The 18,186-nt window shown below is 39.7% G+C and overlaps 2 protein-coding genes across 6 annotated transcripts in view; one reads left to right on the top strand and one right to left on the bottom strand.

Moving 5' to 3' along the window:
* The window catches only part of LOC120416606 (beta-1,3-glucosyltransferase), a 75,456-nt gene extending 71,870 nt beyond the window's left edge, over nucleotides 1-3,586 (top strand). For all 5 annotated transcript variants that reach the window (XM_052707938.1, XM_039578400.2, XM_039578404.2 and 2 more), the window contains one exon: nucleotides 2,611-3,586. In XM_052707938.1, the coding sequence (XP_052563898.1) occupies nucleotides 2,611-3,391 (781 nt within the window). In that variant the 3' untranslated portion in view covers nucleotides 3,392-3,586. The remainder of the gene's footprint in view (nucleotides 1-2,610) is intronic.
* A 1,479-nt stretch (nucleotides 3,587-5,065) lies between these two features.
* On the bottom strand, nucleotides 5,066-17,476 carry LOC120416604 (myotubularin-related protein 2). Its single transcript, XM_039578398.2, has 5 exons — nucleotides 17,045-17,476; nucleotides 15,083-16,111; nucleotides 10,106-10,276; nucleotides 9,834-10,041; nucleotides 5,066-6,138 (listed from the first exon to the last, which is right to left on the bottom strand). Exons 1-5 carry the CDS (start codon nucleotides 17,132-17,134, stop codon nucleotides 5,792-5,794), a joined length of 1,845 nt encoding a protein of 614 aa, XP_039434332.1. The 5' UTR covers nucleotides 17,135-17,476; the 3' UTR covers nucleotides 5,066-5,791.
* Nucleotides 17,477-18,186: the final 710 nt, after the last annotated feature.

Here is an 18,186-nt window from a genome sequence, read left to right as displayed (position 1 = left end):
AGGACATATTCCTAAAGTTTGGAGCAAAACTAAAGTTGTATTTATTCCTAAAGCAGGGAAAACAAATAAAACAATTCCAAAATCATTTAGACCAATAAGTCTGACATCAACAATGCTCAAAATTATGGAAAAAATTATAGACGAATACATAAAATCAAAGTTTTTGAAAATTAGACCTCTTAGTAGGTTTCAGTTTGCATATCAGTCTAATAAATCAACAATTACTGCTTTACATGAGCTGGTAAAAAGAATAGAAAACAATTTGAAGGTGAAAGAAATTGCTCTTGCAGCTTTTCTTGACATTGAGGGAGCTTTTGATAACACATCGTTCAACTCGATAAAAAAATGTATGGAAAATAGAGGTTTCGACTCTTGCATAGTGCAATGGATAATGACAATGTTAGACAACAGAGAAGTTTTTGCCGAATTGGGGATGTCAACCATAACCGTGAGAACCACAAGAGGATGTCCGCAAGGCGGTGTACTATCCCCGGTGTTATGGTCACTGGTTGTGGATGATCTCCTCGATAAGTTAATAACAACAGGTTTTGAAGTAATAGGTTTTGCTGATGATGTGGTTATATTAATCCGTGGAAAATTTGACCATATCATCTCTGAGCGAATGCAGTATGCACTTAACCTTACCTCACAATGGTGTCAAAATGAAGGTTTAAAAATTAATGCAGCAAAAACGGTTTTGATTCCGTTTACGAATAAAAGAAAGCTAAATCTAAAAACACTTAAGCTTAATGGCTTGGAATTAAAATATTCCACAAATGTTAAATATCTGGGAGTGATTCTAGATAATAAACTAAACTGGAATCTACATTTAGAGCAGGTTATTAAAAAAGCCACAAATGCTATATGGATCAGTAAGAAAACTTTTGGGAAAACTTGGGGTCTAAAACCCAAAATGATACAATGGATTTATACTGCTATAATAAAACCGAGAATTACATACGCCGCTCTCGTCTGGTGGCCAAAAACAAAACAAACAATTGCTCAAAATAGATTAGGAAAATTCCAACGGTTAATATGTATGTCAATAACGGGGGCTATGCGTAGTACCCCATCCAAAGCCCTAAATGCATCATTTTATATCCTTCCCTTGCACCAATATGTGCAAATTGAAGCTGCTAAGAGTGCACTAAGGCTAAGGAGAACACAAAATATAGATGAAAACAGTACCACAGAATGCAATATTAGAATGTGCAGCAATCTGCCTGAAAAGGAACTACAGACATGCTAAAATCTGCATTTTCTCAGACAGCCAAGCTGCATTAAAAGCTCTAAAATCACCCATATGCCGGTCTAAGCTGGTATGGGAATGTATAGTACTCCTAAAAAAGCTTGCTTCTAGAAACCTTGTACACCTGTATTGGGTTCCTGGACATAAAGGAATAGAAGGAAATGAAAAAGCTGATTTTCTTGCTAGACAAGGCTCGGATGGGTCCTTTATAGGGCCTGAGCCTTTTTGCGGGATCTCGAAAAGTGTGTTGACAATGGAATTTACAAAATACGAAGAAACAACGATTCAAACACAATGGATGACAACACAATTATTGAGACAATCGAAAGAGTTCATAACTCCTTCAAAACAAAAATCAAAAAGAATGATAACAATGAACAAAACAACCCTAAAAATATATATCGGACTTATAACAGGACACTGTCCGTCAAAATATCATTTGAAGAAGCTTGGGCTTAGTCAAACTGATATCTGTCGGTTCTGTGACTGTGAACCCGAAACTGCAAAACATCTATTATGTGACTGTAGCGCTCTATATGCCAGACGGAGGTGGATTCTTAACAAGGCAATTTTAAGTCCTGCTGAGATCTGGCATGAAAACCCCAGCAAGGTTGTTGATTTCATTCTGGAAATCTCACCAAACTGGGAGATACCGCATTATCAGTCAATGACAGCTACCCTTAATGGTAACGTGTCATCCTGAAATATGCGATAATAAAATGGGTATACCGCAATAGATCAACCCTATGGTCGCAGTGGTTCTAAACCCAACAAAAAAAAAAAATAAACCAAATTATTATTTTTTGCTTTTTGGGTGTTTTTGAATACCCCTGACTCAAGGCGGTTCTAAAAACACCCAAAAAGCAAAAATTTAAAATTTGGTTTTTATGTCCATTTAAAAAAAAACTCCAGAAATAAAAAGTGCGCTCGGCTTAGTAGGCCCAAAATAGGGACAAATACCCTATTTAAACAATTACTATATGAGGAACTGACTTGTCTTTATTTTGCATAGTTATGGGACAGCACGAAAGTCATATTTTTTTGGAATTATTAGAACAAACATATTTTTTTACTCAATAGGCTAAAAGAACATTTTTAAAAACAAGACTTTTGTTAAGTTTCTCATTTTTGACAAAATACATATGGGACGGACTAGATTGGAGCGGCAGAGCATTAATATGTTCTTACTAGAAAACTGAATGATCATACACAGTTTCAATTGATTCCAATTTTTTAAATTTGCAGATACATTGATGATTTTTGTCGTGCCCAACACCAAATTTCCTCTGCAACGTATAAAACCCCAATCGTAATTCTCACATCTTCTCCTTCTCTTCTTTTTCACGCACCCCCATCGCCAGTCCCTCAGCGTTGGCGCATCACCTGGGCCACTACAACCCCTCCGTCGATTTGTACCTCGGCGAACGGTACGGGTATCATCTGCTCTCGCGGGACGCTACCGGTTCCTATTCGGGCGAATCCGACGGCCAGGGCTACAACTACATCACCGGTGGCGGCGGCATCGTCCTCAGCGTGGCCATCCTCGCCGACCTGCTCGACCACTGCGAGTGTCCCTCGGCCACGTCCCCGGACGATATGATCATAGCGGCGTGTCTGTACCGGCTTGGAGTGCGGCCAATCCATTCCCCTTTGTTCCACCAGGCCCGACCGTCGGATTACGCGCCGGAGACGCTGGACCCAGGCGCCATCTCGTTCCACAAACACTGGCAGATCGATCCATACCAGGTGTACAACAGGTGGTTCCGACGGAACGACGAGCGGTGGTGGAACCGACCGGCGGCGGAACCCCTCCTACAATCGAAACATATCAGTAACGATAATGACAGCGTTCGACAGACCAAACCGGAACGGCACCACAGCCGACACCGGCTTGTTACGGTAGCGGGCGCGGAACCACCGCTGGAGGAGGGGCTAACCGGATCGGTTACGAGCGATGTCCTCCGCTATCAAAGTGAACATCATCAGCTACATATCAGCCAACATTCGTCCAACATTTGCGAGAGTAACGAGCTCCAATCAAACAGTAACTTGCTGCTGCACCATCCGGCGGCGGGGAGTGACGGCGGCGGCGGAGGTGATGGCTTCCCGGAATCGAACATAATCAAACATTCGGAACTGTAGGGAGGAGCGGCTAGCGGGGGAACAGCTTAGTGTAAGCCATTACCTGGTTGTTGTATATCCTAGAGGGTACATCGGTGGTCCTCCCGTGAGGATTGGATAATGGCGCGCACACAAAAGGCAATGCCAGGGACGACTGAAAGTGTTCGTTGATTTTGCGTAACATAGACATGAATAAACGGAGTTTTTTTTATTCTACTCGCAACTCGTTTGTATTATTGTATTTTTGACAATGTACGTACTACTTTTTCTTTAAACAATACAAGTAAGTAATTAAAACACCCCTATACAAAAAATAATCTATATTTTCGTCGTTAGCAGTATTTCTTAAAGGATTTGTAATTGAAAAAAAAGTAACGTAACAAGATCCTTCTTTGTCTTTTCAATAACGGACTTCACTAAGCACTTGTGGGCTCAACTTTCGGGTTGTATTGATTTCCGAAAGTGAAGCAGGTATCAAGCTTAAACTTCAACTAATTAAAAAAAACATTCCTTCTTTTCTCACATCTCAGGATCCAATTTCGTACATTACTAAAATGTTACGGTTTGGAGTAAGGTTGTTTCTCTCATTTAGAATTAAGGATGTACACCGTTCGTTGGCGCAATCAGAAAAATAGCCGGCCGCTTAGCTGGAGCTTTGTTTTATTCAAGTTTAGCACCGCGATCTCACTTTATACATCAATACTTTCAGCTATACCATTTTCTTCTTCATTTCCTTATAATGTTGATTCATCACTTTCGCTCCAAATGAAATTCAGCAACAGCGTACAGTCTGCTCGTGGCGGTTCAAAACGAACCTAGAATTCCGTAGTTTTGACATCGATGAAGTTTCAATCTCAACCGGTGTACTTACTTCGCTGGGAGGATCGTAGTAGGCGCTGATCAATGTTGACTACTGCTTGGACCGGCACGATCCTTCATCGTAGAGAGCCTGGAGCTCATTAGAGAACGGTCATTTCAAACAAAAAGTACCTATCGAAGCACGAGAACTGTCAAACGGGGGTACCAATCGAGCAAAATCCTTTGTCTTATGCTCGATTGGTACCTCCGTTTGACAGTTCTCGTGCTTCAATTGGTACTTTTGGTTTGAGATGACCGTTCTCTAATAAGCTCCAGGCTCTCTACTTCATCGATGGAAGCAGAAAATATCAAACAAAACCCAAGCAACTCTCATTCGCCTACCTTGATTGAGCCAGTAATGTTTGCTGTTGAAAGTTGTGTGATTATGCTTAAATGTTAGTTTAGTGTTTATCAATGATTGACGTTACCAAACTAAATTTTAAATTTTCCTTCATTTGCTATGACTTTGAACAAGTTATTTTAATTTCGTCTAAAATTTTAATTAAAGTCACTAAGAAAACAGCAGCCTACTAGAATAATCTTTTTCTAGCCCCCTGGAACGTAGCCTCCTTCGAAATCATAATAATAACAATTAGACAGAACCCCTTCCCGTTAATCCTACCCAAACAGACCGCATTAAAGTACATTGGAATCGAATAAACCCTTTTTCTCGTGAAATCACCCTCGATTCAAGTTGAAACCCCTTTCTTAAGATAATCCCAGTTTCGATCGTCACAGTGAGAGCACTTTGGTCCCAAAACTAATTATCCTGAAACAGAGGGTAAAGATTGGAGACATTTCTGGACTTTCGGAATCGATGAAAACACTCGAACAAAATTGTCACTTTTCATAAAATGCGTGTGTTGGTTCGTACACTTTATTAACCAGACGGCTCATCTTCTTTCCAGCAGGATAGTGACGTTTGCACCGGGGTCAGTTCCTGCCACAGCTTAGAATGTGTGTATTTATTTATTTATAGTAGTTTGGATATACAACAAGCGCGCACGTTTGCGGTTTCGTACGAACGTGGGTTTGCTTATGGTTTAATAATAATAGACGTTATAACATTTTCTGCCTTAAACAACTACAAAACGGTTTGCCGCGCACTTTTCTGCAACATATCATACTGCTAAACGTAAAGTGGGAGATTATAAACGATGGGGATGAAGGGAAGCAAATTAATTAAAATAAGACTATAAAGTAGTTTGTAACAAAAGCAGTATTTGCAGCATGTGGCCGCCCTTATCGCTAACTCATTTCTAATCCTCTCCTCGAGCTTACCTTTCTCTCTGTCTCGCGCACACGCAATTTTCTTTCCCTCTTTGGAACACGCTTTTAGCTTGCAACACAGACACGTTCGCACTCACTCGCACTCACCGACCGACCGCGAGGACCCGATTCGTTAAATGTTATACTTGTTTCTTTTTCATTGGAAAATACTTGTTGAGTGTCACTAATATTCGCTAGTCGTTTCTCCCACTCGCAAAGCCTGTTGTAAGGCAGTTTCTTTTTTGGAAAATAAAATAAAATTCAGTAAAACAATAAACTCGCAACAACTTTTCCTTAATGCCCCAGCGGCGAGGTCATCCGGCCGGTGCCCGGCCCGCGCGATCCGCTCTGTCCCTGGCCGCCCTGGCTCTTCTCGAGCCGAATCTCCTCGACCTGCTTGATCAGCTGATCCTGCAGCGCGAGCAGTTCCCGCGTCCGCACGTACACCGGATCCTGCTGCCGCATGCTCGGATTCCACCGGCAGTACAGGCCCTTCCAGAGCCGGATGTGTCGCATGCTGACCACCGGCTTCAGCACCATGTGGTGCGTCAGGTTGTTCCGGCCACCGTACAGCGGGTTCCGGTACTGGTCGCTGGACGAGTTGATGAACGACCACAGCGAAACGGTGCGATTCTTGAGATCTACGTGGGGGGAAAAAGGGACAGAAAGGCAGAACAAATTGGTTAAATCATGTTGCACAACATCTCCCTTCCCCTCTTTAATTTGATCAGAGAGTAGAAACCGGAGAGGAGGGAAAATGCAAATCGGTGTCGTGCCTCGGTGGTCAGGTGAAAAACCAGAATGTACACACACTCACACCTAAAAACTGACAAAAAACGGCCCACCTCTCGACTTTCGACTACGAAGGTTTGTGTTTGAACGAGAGGGGAAATGGTGGAAGCTTGTATGCGAATCTGTCCTAATGCCTCGTTAGGGGTCACAAGCTAGACCGTGTTGACGCCGGGCTGCCAGCCCGGGGTATAGTTTGATCAAACAATCAGTGTCGGCACATCGAGAACAAAGGAATGGACAAAAAAAAAAGTTCAGTAGCAGCGATGGAAGAAAAAACAATTTCGAGATTTACGAGTAGCATTTAGTGATTTTTTTTTTTTGAAATGGTGGTAGGCCGTTGCAAATATTTTTTTTGAAGTTTATGAAGTGATGAGTAAAAAAAACAGACTGCTTACAGACTTTTTGTCAAGATTATACAGACACCGCATTTCAGGAAAATGGCATCCCTCTACTGTGGGGAAATAGATTGAGGTTATGTAACTTCAGAACATTTTTAATACTGCTTGTAATTTTAGATAGGTAAGTCAGATGTTTAAAATTTTTAATCCACACGAAAGGTCATTCCGAAACCTTTCTATAAATATATAATATGGCAGATTTTCATGCAAAAACCACCCTGTTTCTTTGCAAATTTTGAAATTTATATGCAGAAGTTTTTTAAGCATAACTTTTGATGTGCTTTAATAAATCTTATAAATTTTAATAGGGGCTTATGGGACCCTAAGACGAATCGAATGAGGCCAATACGGTCAAAATCGGTTCTGCCAGTGACGAGATATTCCAGTGACATTGATTTGGTACACATGTCTATATACAGACATTTGCTCAGCTGGTGATTCTGAGTCGATATGTATAAATGATGGTAGGTCTAGGAGGTCTAATTAAAAAGTTCAGTTTTCGATTGATTTTATAGCCTTTCCTCAGTGTGTGAAAGGCAAAACGAAATCTTAAAAAAAAATTTTGTTTCTTATGAAAAAAAAAACACTTCTGTGTAATTGCAGATTAGTTAAGAACCGTAAACCGGGCTTATTTTGATAGCTTTGATATATTTGAGATTTTTCCGCAAAATGAATGGTACCATTTAAATTCGTACGGAATAGGAATAGAATCATACTGCTCTGGTAGAGAACTGTACAAAGTAAGAAGAAGTCTCAACAAAATTTTAAGCAAGTTAACTAACCACTATAATTAAGAAAATTTTGATGAATAAGATTATTTTATTATTCTCATAATTCTGTGATAATTTTCTCAATGAAACTGAGTTCGAATCTGAAAAGGAATACTTTTTTTCGGATTATTTGGCATATTTTACACTAGGAAAAATACGTCAGTTTGTAAATATAAGTTAGTTTTTTTTTAAAGGTCCAATGAATCAAATTTCCAGTTATTGCTTTTTGGGTGTTTTTGAAACTGCCTAGAGTCAGGGCCTCAGGGGTATTTTAAAAAAACACCCAAAAAGCAAAAACTGAAAATTTGGTTTATTAGTCCTTTTAAAAAAAACTTTACATTTGTGCTTTGGAAACACAATTGAGCAATTCTCTGCCAAAACCAGATAGATTTTATTTGTAGTTTTTTATTTGACTTAAACTTTGTGTATGACCAAAGAAAAAATTTTGTGGCATTGGTTCACCCAAGTCTCCATACAATTTTGGCAGCTCTCCATATAAAAATGGTGCTCGAAAATCTGTAAATATTGAATATTTTTTTTGATCAAAGTTGTAGAATATGTTGAGAAATGTCCAGAAAAAATAGGTACTCGGAAAAACGGCCGATCCTATAATACGTAATTTTTGATTTTCAATATTTTTTTATGTTTTAGGAGAGCAAAACCCGCAACTTTTGAGCCATAGAGATGTATGGTCAAAAGTTCAGCCAGTTCAGTTCAGTTTTGAAAAATAGTGATTTTTGGAAAAATCGAAATTTCAGCGAAATATTTTTCGTTTTGTTAAGGCCGATGCAAATATTTAAAAAAGTTTTTGTCCCTCGGCCCTGGCCGAGGTCAAGGGGGGGGGGGGCAAAAAAATAAAAAAATATAAAAATTTAAATAACAAGCCATAGTCTACACATTTAAATGAAAAATGTGTTTTAAAATGCATTTTACACTTGTTCAGTTATTTTGCAATCATTAGTTTTCAAAAAATCTAAGATCTGACAAAAACAAAAATTGTATCGAAAAAAAAGATTTTGCATCGAAAATTTTCAAAAAATCTTAAGATTTTTTAATAAACCCAAACATGCTAAAAATGATTTAAAACGCAGAAGAATGTATTTTAATTTGATTTCAGCTGGTTGCACTTGAATTTTCATTGAAATTTTGAAGTTTATTGTAAAAATATTTTTTTTGCCCCCTGATTTTTCGGGCCAATTTTGAAGGGGGGGGTGACAAAAACTTTTAAAAATATTTGTACCAGCCTAATGTATTTTTTTTTTTAATGTTCAGAAAATTTGCTATAAAATTGTCTAAGAGACACCGAAGATTGGACCTCTGGTTGCTGAGATACAGCGGATTATAGACAAACAAAAAGAACAGGAAATTTGAAGTTTTTCAAGTCTCATCCAAAGAACCCACCATTTTCTTATGTCGATATCTCAGCAACTGATGGTCCGATTTTCAATGTTTATGAAACATGAAACATTTGTGAAATTTTCGTTCTTTTCGAAAGCAATATTTCTGAGATTTTTGAATCAAAACTAACATTTCAAAAGGGTGTAATATTTATTTTTTAAATATTAGTCTTGATTATAAATATTTCACAATATTATAATCGATCGAAAAAATTTACGAATGTTTCACAACTCCCGCAAGTCCGAATTTAAACAGCACATTGGATAAGCCGTCACCCTTGGTGCGATTAAAAGGGGTCCGCTAGCTCCTCTGCCACTCTCCTGTGACACATCACATGATCCAAGGTAGCCTTGATCAGCCGAGTCAGTTTGTCCGGGGAAACCATTCTCGTGCCTGATTTGCCATAACTGTCCGCGGTCGACTGTATCGTGCGCTGCCTTGACATCGATGAACATGTGATGTGTGGGCACGTTGTACTCACGGCATTTCTCGAAGATCTGACCCGCTTGATAGGGGGCCCAATTCGTTTTCTAATGACATATCCTACATTTTTCACAGTTGAATAACGACACTTTCACGAATCGAAGAGGGGCAAAAATTTTCACATTGACGCCAAATCAATTTGACAGAGACGAATCTCTTTGCACTCCTCGGCAAAGGTGTTCACTAGGTATCGTGAATTTTATCGTGTATTTTAACACATATGGCCTACACATTGCACTCGGTGTGCCCTCCGGCCCTAGTCCCTAATCCAATCGGCACATTTATGTGAACCGTCTACCTTTCCCAGCTGCCACCACGCTACACCACAAACGACACACTGTCATCCGAGCTAATTGCATTTAATTAAATCAGTATTGATCCCCGAGTTCATCTCTGGCATTTTCCACCTCCACCCCCTGACTCCACACAAGGACACACAAGGACCAAAATTTCACCACAAACCCCATCCAAAATTTATCACCCACCCCAACTCACCATTCTGGGTGCGCTCCCGCTCCGTGTTGTACAGGAACGTCCCGAACCGGCACGAGTACAGGTGGTCCAGCACCGTGATGAGGAAGTACTCGGTGAACTCGAGCGCGTGCGGAAACTGCTTCGAGATCTGCCACACGCAGTCCATAAACTGGAGAAACACCGGCGACCGGTCCGCGTCCGAGTGGTGGTTGTCGCCGTGGCCAATGCGCTGGTAGAGAAAAAGTCGAAACTCGTAAAATATTTCTGCTTTGATCGCCGTTATTGGCACCAACCTGTTCGAACTTGTGCCCAAAGCTGAGCCATTCCTTCTCGATGAGCACTTGGAAGCCCTTCAGGGTGCGGTAGTACGGATCCAGCAGCAGCATTGCGAGGGCCGTTAGCTGTGAGGTGCGGTCCCAGCCGTCGGAACAGTGGACCACCACGGACATGCGCATGTTTTCGATCTGTTTGGGGGTTTGAGAATGAATAAAAATCATCTATTATATTTATCAATTCATGAACACTATTTTAGAAAAAAAAAATGTAGTGAAGAATCTTTGTTTAGGCTTATTTGCTATAGAGTTTACGAAGTTTATGGAGAAGATGACCAATAGACTCAAGTCGTTAAGATTCGTGCACAGTGACTGCGCCTCGGAATCTTTGTGACTATTTGATTAAATTCTTTACATTTCTAAACAGTAAACGAAACACAAGCCATAGCTAGCAGGTTATTTCATCAATCAAAGGACTTTTTCTAGAACTAAACACCGAGTACGGTTTAACGGAGTAAGAGCCAACAGAGATGAATCAGGATGGAGGAGCTCGCTTGTTTTTGTATGAGAAATTGGAGTATGCAACACCGTCTTGATTGTAGTGATCAAGTTTTCTATACAGAGCACGAGTACCAGCAGCAGCGGATTCGGAACCTAATCAAATCATCTTCAATCAGGACTAGATCGCGGTGGAGCAAACTCCATACTTGCTGCAGCATGGCTAAGAAACACCCCGATCCATCAAGTATGCATCCACAATCCGTTCAACGCGATCCGTGCACTGTTCAGCGAACTTACAGGTGAATTTGGCTTTACAGAACTGTCAACGAGGACGGGCCTAATTTTGTTGTATAATTCGGATGAAGAATCTTAACAACAGACTGTAGACTCTGGAGTATGGCCAACAAGGAGATGACGACCGAGCAAGACTCGGAGGTGAATCTATTTCAGCTGAAGCATTTTGCTGAATTGAAAATTCCATTGTAAATATTCACATAGTAGGCCAAATCGATCCAAGCTGATCGAAGTTGGCTTTGCTGGTGTACGGGTGTTTGAAAATTTGCTCCGGGTGATTTTTATCGTCTTCCGTCATATCGCGAATTTTAATATTTGAAGAGTTTTAACGGTACCGGTTTCCGGATTCCGGTTTGTTTTTTGCTTTTTGTATGGTCAAGTTGGAGCTTCTAGTTTTTGAAGTGAATAAGAGGAAGAAGGAGGGAGGAAGAAAATGGGTTGAAGGGTTCCGGCTCCGGAGGTGAAAGGTGGAAGGAGCTTTTGGAGGCGGCTGGAGAATAGAAGTCCCGGGTTGGTTTTACTTGGTTTTTATTTATTTTTTTCTTTTTGCGAAAGTTTTAAGTTGTTTGGGGGTTGCTTAGCAACTTTATTTTTTCTAGTTTTGGATTGTTATTGCAAGTGCCTACTGTTGGGATCGTTATTAACTCAAGCGTTCCTGGTTTTGAAGAGGTTGAAGCAAAATTTTGGTGAGTTCGTTCCGATTATTGGGCTATATTTTTGATACAAGGTTTTAAAGTTTTGGGTTGATTAAAATGGAAATTGTAACGAAAATTTTTAATAACTTGGAGGTGGTTGTCAAATTATTTTATGTAAACTCATTATACAGTTCGTTGATTGACCAAATTAGTCGTAACAGTGAAGCTTTTCGTCTTGCAAATTTATCTATTGATGGGTTTGGAAATTTACTATCGATGGTTTTTTATGGTGATGAGAACGTATCTGATATTAAAAGGGAAAATTGTTACAATTTTAAGGGTTTTGGGTTAAATGATGATATAATTTTAACGCTTCAGTTAGTTAGTATTATTTTTAAAGCTGATTTATTTATTTATCAAGTTGGCAAATTTCCAGCACAGATAAAACTTGATGTTGATTTTTGCAAACAATTTGATATATTACTTTTCACACAGCATAAAGCGGGCAGTCTGATTTTTGGAAGTATTTTGGACATTAAATTTTGTGGTTTAACTAATGATTCAACGAAAGAGAATGTTACTTTTGAGTTTCAAGAATGTTCTTCAAATGTTTGCCTTTTTGACAATAAAATTCGTCGTAAATGTAAGTGGTTTTGGACTTATGTTTTTGGCTTGGAGAATAAGGTGAAGGTAAAGTTCATTGAATTTGGGAATGATACTTTAATTAAAGCTTTGCTGAATCAAATTCATGGAAGAAAAAATAAAGTTTTCTCCGAATGACGTTTCTCAGTTAAGAAAGGATTTAGCATCATTTGTATCATTTAATGATTCTGTGTATGATGTACTTTTTAAGTTCGGTCTTGTTTTTTCAACTCTCAAAGACTTGTTTTGTATGGATATGTTGTGGATAATTGCTGCAATGTTTAAGAAATGTATTATAGTTAATTCTAAAGATGCTCCACCTAAAGTATACAGGTTGAGTGAATTTGACAATGGTGATTACTGGAGATTATTTGTTCTGATTGATAGAGATAGTTATCATTTTCATAGTGTTTTAAGCATTCTACCTGATTCAAAGGAACGTTTTGATTTGGTATCTGATCGTTCAGTTCTTCCTGTAACTGATTTGTGTAATTCAAATAATATTATTAGTCATTCAGATGTTGGTTTGGATCAATTGTATTTTGCAGCTTGCTTTGAAAATAATGTAAATTTGCGTATAAAGAAAATGAATATGGATGGAAATTGTATGTATTGGGCATTGATTGACCAGTTGAATAGATTTGGTTATTCGTTTGATTTTAATTTAGATTTTATTTTTGAGTTTAGGAGCAACATTGCGAATTTTATGTAGTCAAATAGAAACATGTTTGTATTTAAAGTGTTTAAAATATTCAAATATTAAAAATGTTTAAAGAATTTGAAATATTAGAAGTTTTTAAAAAATTTCAAGTATTTAAAGTATTTAATGTATATAAAGCATTTAAAGTATTTAAAGTATTAATTTTTTTTAAAGTATTTAATGTACTTAAAGTATTTAAAATATTTAAAGAATTTAAAGTATTTAAAGTTTTTAAAGTATTTTAAGTGTTTAAACTATTTAAAGTATTTAAAGCATTTAAAGTTTTTGAAGCATTTAAAATTTTTAAATTATTTTAAGTATTTAAATTATATAAAGTATTAAAAGTATTCAAAGTATTAAAAGTATTTAAAGTATTTCAAGTATTTCAAGTATTTAAAGTAATTAAATTAATTAAACTTGTGAGAAACTAAACTAAATTTGCTTTTCATCTGCATTGACTATTTCTTGTTCCTAATTTTCTGTTTTTCTTTCACTCTCCGAATTATCTGTCTCTTTTTTGTCATTGTGAGGGGATCATCGATCCATCCGCATTGACATACTATCTTTTCATTTTTCTGCCTTTCTTCATATTTTCACTGTCTTTTTCACACTTACTACCAGTCTTTGTGAGGGGATACTGAGCTCGATTTGCTCTCCATCCGCATTGACCTTTTCTCATCTATGATTTTCCTTTTCATCAGTAGTTAGAATCAAAGCCGGGGATTGGGGAGGGAGCATCAGGGCAGTGGACAGTATGCTGTAATGGCGGAGACTGGATGTGGATAGTGGAAGACCAGAACTACGTCAAAAGGGGAAAATAGTTTATTATTTGTACAATTCTCAAGGATTGTCCAATTAATACATCTATTGACTTCTGTCAGTCTCCAGCTGTCTGCCGCGCCCTTTTAGGCCCCCAACAGGGTGCGAGCCCTGTTTTTCAGCTTTGTCAGACTTTTTTCGGAGTTATTGGAGGTTACTGTCGGAAGGAGATTCTCTTCCCCTGAGGACACCGTGAGTGATTTTGCTTGTTCGCGTCCAACCACCCCTTTTGGCCCTTCATACGACAGTAATTTGAAAATGCTCCTTTTAAGTCTGAGCCACTGTAATTCTAGGCAACCGCTACATAGGTCATCCTTGTGGCCCTGTTGGTTATCACATCAAATCAAATCAAATCAGTAGGCCAAATCGATCCAAGCAGACCTGCAGGACAACCAAGTGCTTACTGCAAACGTCAGAACCAGTCTGCTGCAACTCTGCAGCACGCAGAGACGATGTCTAAGCAGGAGTTCTTGGGCGGCTTCTCTCATTTTCTTCTTGATGAAAACATCTTGCTTTAAAAAATAAACGAAACTGAATTTAGTTAGACAATTCTGACTGTACTCGTGCATATTCAGAGGCACACTTTATAGATATAGGTACTCGAAGTTTACGTCCGTGTTAGGGAAGCCCGCGTGGCCGCGAAATCGGCAGACAACACCCTGCCCAGCGACGTATTGGACGACGCGCCAGAAAATCAAGAACGGGACGCTGACCGGAGAAATTAACAGCCTCAGGACAAACGGGGTAAGCACACGCAGTAAGATCTGTAAACCGTGGAATCACCATCACAATGAGGGCGAAGCTTTCGCAGACTGTCCAGCCGTTTGCGGAAGCCCGATAATGGTCCGGTCCGAGTGCTACTGGAACGGTTCTAGCCGGCCCCTTGCTATCGATAAACGCTGCCAGAGGCAGCAAAAGCTAGCTGGTCAATATCCGGCTGCCGACGACCATCGATGAGAGCAAAAACGGGAATCCGGAGACGAGGTGGAATTCCGAGGATTCTCGAAGCAAGAGTTGGATAAGACCAAAAAGATGTTCATGAAAATTTGCTTTTTAACCATGTGGCAGCCACAATCAGTATCCACGACAACGCGACGCTAGCTGGCACATCCCAGTTTGGAGCCCCAAACTATCAACGCAAGGCCGATTCGAAGGAAATCGGGGCTAGCAAGCAAGCAATATGCTCCAACCAGCAACATCACTGGAAAGGAGCCACTGTGACCGACCAGATACCGTTCAAGCATCACAAGCAGCCATGATTGACTGGCCAGATCCGGAGTTCCTTGGCGACGGTATTGAAGAATTAGACCAACAGGCGCCACAATCTCCTAATTTCTGGAATAAATTCTACTGGATGACAGAACTCGGATACAGAACTCGTTAAAATTCCAATTATCAAGCACTCACCCGATCCACAATCCGCACCGCACCCGCCAGAATGCACTTGATGTGCTTCAGCCACAGCGTTCCCTCCACCGCGGAAAGCCACTTCTGGTCGTCGCTCGCCGGGAAGCAAATCTCCTTCAGCTTCCGCAAGCTCTCGCGCATCACGTGAATGTTGTGAATGTCCAGGAAGGTCAACTCCACGTGCTTGTACGAATCCTCCGACTCGTAACCCCCACCCTTGGCCTTGTTCGCGATGGCGTTCGCATTTGGCCGCGCGTCAAAGATCGACAGCTTGTCCGACTGGGCGTTCGCCTCCATGATGTAGTTGATGTACGTTTCGTCCGCTTCGCTACGTTTTCCACTGACTCCAACCAGCGGCTGGGAACAACGCGTGATCGTGGCGAGCGACTTTGGGTGGATCCAGCACAGCACCGGAAGACGACTGCGTGACCGGAAGTTAGCCACCTGTTTGAGCATTTCGTCCTTGGCCGACTTTGGAACGGCCCAAACCGACGGATAACTGTCGCACAGTTCGTACTTTTCGTTGATCCTCGTAATCCGCCAGGTGTCGTTGTTGGTGCTGTTGACGCCCATCCGCCGGAGTTCCGCCACCGGCTCGTACACGTTCCAACCCTCCTCGGGGAACTTTTCCTTATAGTTGAACGCAAACAGTTGTCCGTTGTGCGACAGCGGGAACGAATACAACTGCAGCTTCTCGTAGACCGTCCTCCGCGAGTGATTCTCCTGCTTGTGGGCAAAACGCAAATTCCGCATGTCTTTGCAGAAAATGTCAATCCCGTACGAGTTCTCGCCCCGCGAGCTGGCCCCACCCACTTTCTCCACCCGACTAACCGCACCCAGCGGACAGTCCACTATCACGATCGGATCCTTATCGCTGGCCGGGGGGTTCGACCGGAAGTGCAGCCGGTAGTTGGTGATTGTGAGCGTTCCGACGACGGGTCCGCTGTACGGGCAAATGTACGAGACGTCGTTTTTGATGTCCTGCATGTTTTCGCCCGAGAGATACGTAAACGACGATTCGTTGGCCACCTGAAGGGAATGAAGAATTATGAGGGTATTATTGGCGTTATTTATTGGCACATGGTGGCGACTCATTGCGATAAATATTTTAAATCACCATTAAAAATGTATTTGTATTGGTTTTCTTAAAGGAGAAAATGGCGATAAAACTGAATAATCATTCAAAAAATTCCAAATTCAAAAATCAAAAAACTAAAAAATCCGAAAAAGTTAAAAAATTCTAAATTTAATACTAAAGACCTTAAAATGTTGAAATTAGAAAATAAAGCAGAAATTCTCAATTTCTGAAATAAAAAACATTGAAATTCTGGAATTCTGAAATTCTTTATTTCTCAAATTCTTAAATTCTTAAATTCCTTAATTCTTTAATTCTTACATTCTTAAATTCTTAAATTCTTGAATTCTTAAATTCTTAAATTCTTAAATTCTTAAATTCTTAAATTCTTAAATTCTTAAATTCTTAAATTCTTAAATTCTTAAATTCTTAAATTCTTAAATTCTTAAATTCTTGAATTCTTAAATTCTTAAATTCTTAAATTCTTAAATTCTTAAATTCTTAAATTCTTAAATTCTTAAATTCTTAAATTCTTAAATTCTTAAATTCTTAAATTCTTAAATTCTTAAATTCTTAAATTCTTAAATTCTTAAATTCTTAAATTCTTAAATTCTTAAATTCTTAAATTCTTAAATTCTTAAATTCTTAAATTCTTAAATTCTAAAATTCTAAAATTCTTAAATTCTTAAATTCTTAAATTCTTAAATTCTTAAATTCTTAAATTCTTAAATTCTTAAATTCTTAAATTCTTAAATTCTTAAATTCTTAAATTCTTAAATTCTTAAATTCTTAAATTCTTTAGATTACAGACCTGAGTCACCACCATGTGATTGTAATTCCCCCCCTCGGATCGGCTAATCAAGCTCTCCATAAAAAAAAATACTTACAATCGTATCGTTGCCATGTTTCGAATTCAACGAGCTGGACTTGGAGTCCGAGTCCAGCGAGTTGGAGCTGCGGTGAAAATCCTTGTCCATGTCGTACGGCCGCTGTCCAGCCACTTCCGGTTATTGTCCGCGATTCCAAGAAAGAAAGCAATCAGCGCCGAGACTACGCCCCCGCCGTTTCAATTAGCGAATGCTTCGGACTGGTTTGTTTATCCTTCCACTTAACACCACGGAACCCGAAAAATACCGCCCTTCCACAAGCCGGATCGGTGCGCGAGGAAGTGCCGGAAGTTTGAGCGATAACAACGACGGGAATCGGAAGGAAACAGAACACTTTTTATCAGCAACTTTCGTGTGGGGTCACAAGAGAAAAGAAAAATGGAACACTTTGGCCAACCGAGAGCGAATTTGACAGTCACGAAACGGCAATGTTGACAGAAGCTGGAGTGACGCAAGCTGCTTTGTTGCATAACAAAGGGAGTTTTGTTGCACGGCAGGACCGGCCAAAGGGGGTGGATACAATTTTCTGTTGCTGAGTTGCAGCTGAAAATGTTGCGGTTGTTGCGATGGGAAAAGTTAAGGGTAAACAAGACGAAGTGTGCAATACAATTCTAGACTTTTTTTTATTAGGTCCTATAAACAAATGTAAACATTGAGTGTATTCCTTTCACACACGCAGAAAAATAAGGCATATTTGAATCAACAAAACATTTTGTTGATTTGAAAATCAAGATTTTTGTTGAATCAAAGCGGTCAGAACAAAACTTCCAGACCAAGACTGTCAGATCAAAGAGCAAAGTATAAACAATCTTGGTCTCGATCTTGGTTTAGGATACAGAGTGGATTCGTTAATTAGAATTTCGCTACATCGAATGTCCGCTTATCCGAATGCTCCCTAATTCGAACGTATTCGAATTTAAAAGAATTTAACCGTCAAAACCAGTTGTCAAACTGATGTTGACGTTAAACACTAGGGGTTGATCACGGCGAGTATATCGCATACCGCGTATCATACGCGCATAATATCGTACCAAATATTGTCAGTTTCTTTCGAAGGTACAGGCATTACAGAATGTGCCGCAGACACTGTTGCCAGCGATTTTCTGCACTTTTGGTGCAATAAAAAACATTTCCGGCAACAA

This window comes from Culex pipiens, chromosome 2 (assembly GCF_016801865.2).
Source record: "Culex pipiens pallens isolate TS chromosome 2, TS_CPP_V2, whole genome shotgun sequence".
Lineage (NCBI taxonomy): Eukaryota > Metazoa > Arthropoda > Insecta > Diptera > Culicidae > Culex > Culex pipiens.
Note: the sequence above shows the minus strand (reverse complement) of the source record. Positions and strands in the feature narration are given on the sequence as shown.